At 37.4% G+C, this 10,335-nt stretch overlaps 1 protein-coding gene across 1 annotated transcript; it reads right to left on the bottom strand.

The window, feature by feature from the left end:
- Nucleotides 1-5,562: 5,562 nt before the first annotated feature.
- tmem238l (transmembrane protein 238 like) lies at nt 5,563-8,588 on the bottom strand. The gene is made up of 3 exons (XM_079869365.1): nt 8,068-8,588; nt 6,647-7,017; nt 5,563-5,870 (listed from the first exon to the last, which is right to left on the bottom strand). Exons 1-2 carry the CDS (start codon nt 8,378-8,380, stop codon nt 6,653-6,655), a joined length of 678 nt encoding a protein of 225 aa, XP_079725491.1. The 5' UTR covers nt 8,381-8,588; the 3' UTR covers nt 5,563-5,870; nt 6,647-6,652.
- Between the last annotated feature and the right edge of the window lie 1,747 nt (nt 8,589-10,335).

Here is a 10,335-nt window from a genome sequence, read left to right on the forward strand (position 1 = left end):
CTATATTGATATTTATACAGCTTGTTTATATGAAAGGTTGTAAACATAAATTATGACAGTATTTTATTTTGAAATTCGTATTATTAAGACACCACTTTAAATGGTTTTTGTGCGGACGGCTGCACCACTTGACATTTTGGGGGTTTAAGATACGAAAACATAAAATGATAGTTATTATTTGAATATACTGAAAATGAATTCAAACTAAATAGGTTTTATAGAATGAAGTGATACAAGTCATGAATTTTAAAAAGGAAATAATGCACTTGGACACAAAAATACTAAAGTAAAAATACTACTGTTCCCACATAGCAACATTGTGACGTCCCAGATCCGGCCCACATCTGGCACATGCGGAGTGATGATCTGGCCCACATCTGGCACATGCGGAGTGATGATCTGGCCCACATCTGGCACATGCGGAGTGATGATCTGGCCCACATGCAGCGTGGAATGATGGCACTTAGGCGGGTCTCTCCTGTTTGCCAGATCTGGGACACAAGCAGGCCATAGCAATGCCACATGTCAGCCAAGAGCAAAGACATAAACCAGAACTGGATCTTATCTGAGCCACAAAGTCTGTGTATATTAAATATGGAGTCATTTCAGCCTTAATAAGCCTGTTAACAAGCAGAATCACTGAAGGAAAGAAGAGAACAGAAAAAGAGACGAGCAGAAACACAAGAACTACAACTGACTTCAGCCACAGCCTCAGATGAAATCAACTGTAGAGAAAAGAAGACATTAAATCTGTGAAGATCTCAGCAGAGGAGGATTAAACAACTCCACAAACAGCATTACCAGCTTCACTTATTACTAACCAGACTGACTTTATTTCTGTCAGACGTCTACAAAAGTTTTATTGAGAATTAACAGAGGTTTAACTCTAATGTGTTTCATTTGAAGTCACCATAACAGTGATTAGTGTTTCCATTAGTTGGCCTCTTAACTCGTATTATATATGTTGATGTTTTTTGGCTGTTGTGACAGTGTGTTTGTTAAACACATTTGCAGCAGCAAAGAAAGCTAAAGTGAAATGAGATCAGGTGATGATGGTTACTTTTTGATGGTTTTATAATCATCATGAAATAACCTGATTCACTGATGTCTGTTTATAGTTATATTGTTCCATTAATACATTCACATCACACACCCTGTGTTACTGCGGCATGAGATCCAGCAATATTATAACAATCAGTTAAAAGATTTTAACAAACATGAGCTCAAAATGTCAATCTACGATGACACACACAGACGTCTGGGACGTCACAATGTTGCTATGTGGGTTATTGTGTCACAAAATATAGTTTTAAGAGTTTTCAGGCGAGAATGTAGTTGTTTAAAGCTCAAATCTGTGGTTTATGTATAAAGATAGTGCCTTTTTGAAAATTTGATCTGACGTTTTCGGAGTTGTGAGATCCAGGCGATCAGCGGGCGCTCATTAACCCCGCCAAGAACAAACTTTCCTCGGCTACTCCTTCTGACGTTTGCCGTTGGTTTTGATTTATCTATAATGGTTAAGCATGAGATATAATTTGTTTTGTGTATATCTAACGGGCGATCTTCGGTCTCATGAATATATATTTTTTTCACAGGTATATTGTTTTGGCTGAGGGCAAAGTTACGTTTCAGAACTTTATTTATTATTTATAGATGCTGTTGCACTAGACCTTTGACTTTATATTTTTGACTGAATTATTTGCTTGTCTAAATTTCCTATTGTATAAGCTTCTTATACTTTATACATGTACTTTTAAAATGGCAATTATTGTTCATTAAAACTGACATGGAATGAAAAGGGTTGTGTTTTATGTCGTATTTCATTTTATTATAGATACAAATAAATACACCAAAGATAATCAGAGTACATGCACATATTACCTGAACCACATATTAATATGTTTCATATTTTTAAAATGAAAACGAAAAGAGGCAGGGTTGTGTATTATATTTCGTTTTGTTGTTAATGTAAAGTGGGGATAGTAGTAGCTAAGGTGAGGTGAATGGCATTATCAAGTTGAGAAACAGGGTGAGTCTCTCTAAACTTTCCGAGAGCCGACTCTGCTCTGATTGGTCAGACGGTCCAGTCTGTTGTGATTGGTCTACTCTGCTCTGATTGGTCAGATGGCCCAGTCTGTTGTGATTGGTCTACTCTGCTCTGATTGGTCTACTCTGCTCTGATTGGTCAGATGGCCCAGCCTGCCGTGATTGGTCTACTCTGCTCTGATTAGTCAGATGGCCCAGTCTGTTGTGATTGGTCTACTCTGCTCTGATTGGTCAGACGGTCCAGTCTGTTGTGATTGTTCTACTCTGCTCTGATTGGTCAGATGGTCCAGTCTGTTGTGATTGGTCGACCACTTGCAGTGTGTGTCAGAAACCTATTACTATATCTGAATTTCAGCTCTAGATCTACCTCAACAAATGATACACAGTGATACGAACGATGGCATCAGTTTTTTCATATCAATTCCAGCATGAGTCCTCATTCTTTTGAAGTGCATGAAAAGTGTATTCACAGCTCAGAAAAGTTTCCTCGACATGTTGATAACACGAACCAAACTCTTCCAGTTTCAGGCAGCTAAAACTACAGTGTTTGAGGGTCAAAGTAGACATTGTTTACGGCAGCCAATGAAGACCATAGCCAGGCATTATGCAAATTTGTTACATTGTAACATAGATATGTAACAGGAAGTGAGACTGGAATTGCTGACGACTCGTTTCAACAGTTCAGAATAAATTCTTTCTTTCAGGAGACAATCATTTATTTGTCGTGCACTTTGATCTTTAAAACTTTGCAGACTTTCTGCAACCAACGTAAGTCAGTTGGTCTCAACTGGTTTTGCTTCAGGTATCCAGAATTTACTTTGAACATCAAGTGTTTATCGTACCAAAGTAAACAAAAATGTCTTCAGAACTGAACACTGAAAAGTAATATTGGTATCACCATGAGAAATGTGTAATATTGGCCATATGATCTCAACATGGTGGACACCATAAGAGGAAGCACTTTATGTAAAATAACAAAAGCTTATCCTGAGTCATGCATACAGGGTGGATCTCTCACATTCAGTGCTGACGTTTGTGCTGGCATTTCCAGTTCATCTGGTTTCCAGAAAGCAATCTGACCTAAACACAAAATCATAAAAGGCAACGCCCCTGGCTGTCATTGTCCAAACAAAAACTTAATTTTATAAATTAATCTTATACGAAACATTCAAAGTAACCACAGCATGATTTCAGTACAGGTGTTCACATTCAGCATCACCATTGTCTGATCTTATTGGTTATAATGAAAAGATTAATAATAGTTGATTTGTTAGCCTGTAAACGGAAGCAAAATCTTTGGAAAAGTCAAGACATGGATAGTAAATCAATAATTAGCTTTCAGTACAGTAATCAGTGTCTATGGGCTCAGCACTTCACCTGAGGTTTTCCAACGTTTTCCATAAAGTGCATGACAGGATCTCCCCAAAAGAGTCAAGAACTATGTATGTGATACTCAGCAATAAGTCTTTCATAATCAGGAAAAATTTAATGGCTAAAAATGAACAAGGATTCAAGATCGAATTGAAGAATCTTCCTCACTTTTTTGGTCAAGTCTCTGCCATTAAAATTCATTGTCAGGATATCACTCCACTTTTCTCATTCTGGAAGCATCTTGAGATGGAGAAAACTGTTAAAGTTTTAAATTCCCAAGCTTTTAACTCCCAAGACAAGTGGTCACAATGATGGTTCAACAGTTGACTCCGGCAGTGACACATCATCCTTTCTGTTGGTCGTTTCACGGAGTGTCTTCGACTTCCAAGAGTTCATATTTTCAAATTCTCCAGTCCATATTCGTCCTCTTATCCATGTTCACTTGGGCAGGATTTCATGGTACGGTACTGTGAGGTTCCCCATGTACCAAAAGATCCAAAATACCAGACTAAGGAAGATGATGATCGGTCCAGAAAGGACAAAAAAGTCCCAATAACTGAGAGGTGCAAAAATGCCAATGAGCAAGAGAGCCAGTCCGACTACGTCGAACAGAATGGCCAAGAAGAAAAAGAGAATGCAGCGTCCCACTCTTTCCTTGCAGTCCATCTTGGAGAAGCTCAGGTAAGGAGAGCCAGCAGACGTACAGCAGGCTGATAATCCTGAAGAATGAATGAATGAATGACAGGAACCCTTTCTTTGTAAAGCTTTTATGAAGCAGCTCACCCACATTCTTACGTAGTCCATTCCTTTGACGCCATGCTTTGCAACAACCCAAACAAGACCAACCGCCTGTCAAATGCTTACAGACGAGGTCAAGACTATTTTTATGCATATTATCCAGCAGACTGTTTTCCTCACAATGAAAGTGGAACAACTGTGAAGTGAACTGATTCAGATCCTTCTAAAAGCCTTAGTCAAAGAACCACTGCGGATGCGGCATTAAGAGTTGTTTTCTGAGTTATGTAATACTCAAACAACTTCTATCAGTCACAGATTAGTCACATTGCACATTTCAATGGCACACGATTTTAGGTATCGTTCAATTCTGTTGAACACAAAAGATGATATTTTGAAGAATGTCGGTAACCAGACAGTTGATGGACCCCATTGACTTCTATAGTAGGAAAAAAAATAATACTATGGAAGTCAATGGGGTCCATCAACTGTTTGGTTACCAACATATCTTCTTTTGTGTTCAACAGAAGAAAGGAATACATACAGGTTTGAAACAACTTCAGGGTGAGTAAACGATGACAGAATTTTCATTTTGAAGTGAACTAATCCTTCAATACTCAAGATTATGGGTTCAATAACCCTGAGATTGTGCCGAGTGATTCTTGACTGACAAAAAAAACACCAACAAGCGAAAAAACAAATACAGTCATTAAGGGTGAAATGTGGTTTAATTTGATAGCATGGACGGTTTATACAAACTTGAGCTAAAGACAAATTTAACTCTACATGCATTTCATATTACATTGGTAGAGTGAAAGCAGGATTTGTCAAGATTACATGTTTTATATTTACATACACTACATCATGCAATTCTTCATGTACACACACCCATGCCTCACTCACTACTACAAATATAATCTATATTAAAATATAGTTATGTTTCACATCTTGAAATTTCATGATCTGGCAATATATAATTCTTCATATACTGTAGTTTTATGCCACAATATTTAGCAATAAAATAAAATGCCCATTTGACCTATCCACTAAAGCAATTTCAGGCTGAAGCAGCATTTGCTGTCGGACTGGTTTGGTCGCTGATGACGGCACCGACTGTTGATTGGCTAACAAGTGAACTGACTTGACTCTGTGGAGGAGTTTGCATGAACGCCCAGCTGCCGCTTTGAAAGGGAAATGGATTCCTACAATGCATGAGCCGATGCATGAATTCACAAATGAGGATGTGCAAAAACAAGGGCTGAACCTGAGTATCACTTCAAAACAACACAGAATATCAACTGAAACACGACACAAGTGGACACAACATCACACAATAAAATAGCGATAGACTGATATATTGAACCGCATTGGTCACTTTGAAATGATCAACATTTGTTGGTGTTACCTCCACTTTTTGGAGGTAATTTGCCAACAGCTTTGCCAAAGTGTATAAAAGTGTGTAAATAATGTGCAAAGTAAGAGTTCACTTCATTTGACCAGTTTGGTAACTAAATTCCATTACATAAGCCACAGATATCAGTAAAGGTTATCAGTAAACAACATAAACACAAACAGACAGTTGTGTTTAGTATATTAAAGCTGTAATTCTACACTTCAGACCCTGTTTGAAACGTGTGCAGTATCTAAGCGTACTGCTGATGGCAAATAGTTGAAGACTATTGAAGACTTCTCTGCTAATTCAGTCATTGTTTCAGGACCTGGAAAATAAGAACAGTTTCCTTAAACTTCCGTGTGAAAAGATATCAGGCCTCATTCACGAGTAGAACAATTTCCCATGTAAATCATGCGTAAAACTATGCATGCTTACATAAATTCATGAACTAATTAGTGAGTTTGCTTCAATGATTGTGTCTTGATAATGGTCTAAATATATAATCAAAATACTAACAATAAACAATAATTGGTAACACTTTACAATAAGGTTCATTAGTTAACATAGTAAATGTGTTAACTAACATGAACTAACAATGAGCAATACATTTGTTACAGTATTTATTAATCTTTGCTAATGTTAATAAAGTACAGCTGTTCATTGCATGTTAGTTCACAGTGCATTAACTAATGTTAACAAATACAACATTTGATTTTATGAATGTATTAGTAAACTTTGAAGTTAATATTAACTAAGATTGATAAATGCTGTAGAAGTATTGTTCATTGTAAGATCATGTTAACTAATGAACCGTATTGTAAAGTGTTTCCCAATAATTGAATAAAGAAGCATGCAAGTGTGTACCTACTAAGTAACATATACAACATTATGATCCTATGTAAATAACTTGTAGGTTTAGTTTAGCAGATTATCTTGGTAAACAACACACCAACTAAAATAATACACGGATGTATATTTATGAAAATGTCATGGGCACAGCATGAAACTTTGTAGAGTTCGTGTCACATGGGAGTTTGTTTGGTTGAATTGAACTTCATTGAAGTGCCTTTATTATGCAGGAAATTCAGGGTTCATACTCGCCTCTTTTCACAGCAGATCATCGAAACTCTGTGGCTCTGTCTGATCATCTGGCTTCTCCTCCTGAGGTTTCCCGTCTGATTCTGAATCCTCATACCCTTCATTCTGGTAACAGGTGAACTGATCTTCTTTTGGCTTTTTCTCCTCATTGCATTCGCTCACATCTGATTCAGAACCCTCGACTGGGATTGCTTTGCCCGACTCCTCGTCTTCGTACCCTTGATTCTGGTAGTACATGAACTGATCATCACCTGGCTTTTCTTTGGATAGTTCATCACATTTGATCATATCAAGATCCTTGTGTCCTGGGAAATATGTGGATTTGCCCCACGTCACGTTTCGAATGGTGGATGATTTGCTTCCTGTTTTCTCACCTGTGCAAAACAAAGACAGATGGCTAGCTTCAATATAAAGATAAATACACACACACACACAAATACATGAGGATATACAGACTGGAGTTGCACACACTCTTAAAAATAAAGGTTCCAAATGAGGGATTTCACAGTGATGTCATAGAAGAACCTTTCAGTCAACAGTTCTTAAAAGAACCTTTTTTTTTTCTTAGTGTGAAGAACATTTTAATATTCTAAAGAATCTTTTTCCACTATAAAGAACCTTTTGTGGAAAGATTCCATGAATGTGTTAAAGGTTCTTCATGGAACCTTCGATGCCAATAAATAACCTTTATTTTTATGAATGTATAATTTCATTTTTAATTTAGTATTTAAGCTTAAATTGAATTTTTGAAAAAATAATGATACTAAAAATAAAAAAAAGCTCTAAAGAATAAGGATGCATGCACTTTAAGGTATTTTCTTCCATCGTTCTTTATACGGAGATGGTGACAGAAAAAAAAAAAAAAGATGAGACAGGAGGAAAGAAATAACTAAATTTCAAGTAGCTTGAATTAATTGTATTCCCACAACTAACAACATCTTAAGAATCATATTATGCAGCATTTAAATAGCCTAAATTTGTCTTCCCATCATCATGTCCTCTAGGCTCCAAAACTTTAGTTTTAACAGAAGCCTTTTTTTATGAAGATAGAACTTTTTTAGTAACACTTTACAATAAGGTTCATTAGTTAATGTATTAACTAACATGAACTAACAATGAGCAATACATTTGTTACAGTATGCCTATTTATGAATCTTTGTTAATGTTAATCCAGCTTCTCATTGTTTGTTCATGTTAGTTCACAGTGCATTAACTAATGTTAACAAATACAACCTTTGATTTTAATAATGTATAAGCAAATGTTGAAATTAATATGAATTCAGATGACTAAATGCTGTAGGCTACTAATGTTAACTAATGAACCTTATTGTAAAGTGTTACCGCCATGGTTCTTTGGAGATTACAAAAGTTCTCAATGATTCACGTAAATGTTGTTTTGGTTTGTGAGTTTGTGAGCTTCTCACCGCAGTTGTGTGGTTTGGAGAGTCTCTCTGTAAGTTTCCTCGCGAGCTCTTTGACGCTGCGCGCGGCGCTCGATCTGCGCTCCACACTTTCATCCTCCACCCTGATGTTCCCCACGTACCACATGAGCCACCAGGCCAGGCTGGCGAACAGCAGCAGCGCGCCGGAGTAAATGAGGAAATCCCCGTAAAACACGCCGTTCTGCCGCACGTCCCCGAACACGCCGACGAACAGCAGGATCACACCGATGATGTCGAAGACGATCGCCATGACGAATACCGGCAAACAGGTGCCGATGCACCGCAGCTCCTTCATCTTCAGGAGCAGGAGGATGATGATGCTGTCGCTCCTGTCGGTATCGCGGAAGATCTGCCGAGTTCAGGTGAGACTCACCTGGCGCACGAGGGGAACGCCCTTGTAACGTCACTATGGCGGCAAGACATTGCAGTCAAATGGCCATCCTACATCGCATGTTTAATTCAGCGATATTACTACTATTTATGCAGTAAAAAGAGTAGGCTACACCTCCATTTTGACCTCTTTATTGACTATTTAGAGTCAATGATAGCCTATTGCTAAGCAAAACTGAATAATTAAAAAAACTAATACCTCAGTATGTTGGATTCAGTGTCAGATTGTACATCCTAAAAATTTGCCTGTCAAATGTGCCCTCAAGTAATTCAAATGAGAGACCGGTTTTTTTTTTTTATTTATTTTTTTACCAAACCCACACACATCCTTCTGGTCCAGTCATGTTTTAGTTTCTAATCTCAGACACTTTCTGATTGGATGGTATGATGAGAAAAGAAAAGGTTTTAAGCCAGCTTGACTTCCTAAGACTTTAATAAGATGTTGTTAAAGGAGTAGTTCACTTTCAAATGAAAATTAGCCCATGATTTACTCACCCTCAAGCCATCTTATAGGTGTATATGACTTTCTTCTTTCAGATGAATACAATTGGAGTTATACAAATAAATGTCCAAGTTTTATAATGGCAGTGGATGGCAACCAACAGATTGAAGCTCAAAAACATGCGTCCATCCATCATAAACGAACTCCAAATGGCTCCAGGGGATTAATAAAGGCCTTCTGAAGCAAAACGATGAGTTTGTGTAAAAAAAAAAATTGATATTTAAAACTTTATAAAGTAAAATAACTTCTGGCCAAACAAACATATTGAACTCATTTTTAAGGCAGTTTAATGCAATTTAAGTTGAAATTACTTAAATATCCGAGTTGATTACTTAACAATGTAAGGCAGCAAGTTTTTTTTACAATAAAAACTTAAACTAAAATTACAATATTAATAATTACTATAATAGTATAAAAATGCTTTACAAATTTATAGATTTTAAAAAGACAACAAATACATCTCACACATTAAATACGAATCTGTGTAATAATCAAACAGAATTTTAATAAACATTCACTGCAGTTTGTCTTACCTTAGTGTACATTTGCGTATAAAGTTACAATGCAGCTGAGATGTTTTGCCCATTTAGTCATCCAAAACAATTTTTTAATACATTTGTTCAAATTCCTAAACTTTGAGCAATGTTGACAGTGATTCCTGCTTAAAGGGATACTTCAGGATTTAGCATTAAGCTTTGTATTAGTAGAAAACCTGTAGTATTTTCGAATTACCATGCTTTCCACCCTCATATCCCCCTGAGACGAGATATTTATGTTTTTTTGTCTGGAAAAAATCCTCCGATGACGCCGATCCGAATCCTCCGATTTTTTGGCCAGAGGCTAAAGACTACAGCCAGTAGTAGGGGCTGGGCCATATGAGGGTGGGATCTCACTCACAGAATGTACACATAGTATCAGCCGTCTTTTTTTGGAAGCTAAGCTAGCAGGCTCTTGTTCTGTGGAGAAAGCTGTGTAGTAGAGATCGTCCAAAATGTCCGGGATTCGGCTTTTGCTTTCTGCAGTCGCCATTCATTGTTTACATGCACACCTTTTGTTTCAGTCTAACTGAATTCATTCCGACTGGTTAATCTGAATGTAATGTTTACATGAACGCTAAACAAGTGATCGGTTGATGTGCGTTTTACCATTGCTAAGAAAATTCCCACTCCTCCGTGAGAGATACGAGACCGGTGCGTCTCAGTAATCACGTCACCGGCCTTGCGCCGTTCTCCCACGGACCTCAGTCTCGTCCTGCTCGCCACAGTAAACATAATGAATGGCGACTGTAGAACGCAAAAGCCGAATCCTGGACATTTTTGGGCGATCTCGAAATCCCAGGCAGACTCATCACGGAGACT

Source organism: Squalius cephalus, assembly GCF_949319135.1.
Source record: "Squalius cephalus genome assembly, chromosome: 1".
NCBI classification, from domain to species: domain Eukaryota; kingdom Metazoa; phylum Chordata; class Actinopteri; order Cypriniformes; family Leuciscidae; genus Squalius; species Squalius cephalus.

Excerpts from the sequence above, each read along its gene's own strand:
- tmem238l (XM_079869365.1), bottom strand. The coding sequence starts at position 8,380 with ATGAAGGAGCTGCGGTGCATCGGCACCTGTTTGCCGGTATTCGTCATG. Across the intron at positions 7,018-8,067 it reads CTCCAAACCACACAACTGCG|GTGAGAAAACAGGAAGCAAA; the intron begins GTGAGAAGCTCA and ends TGTTTTGCACAG.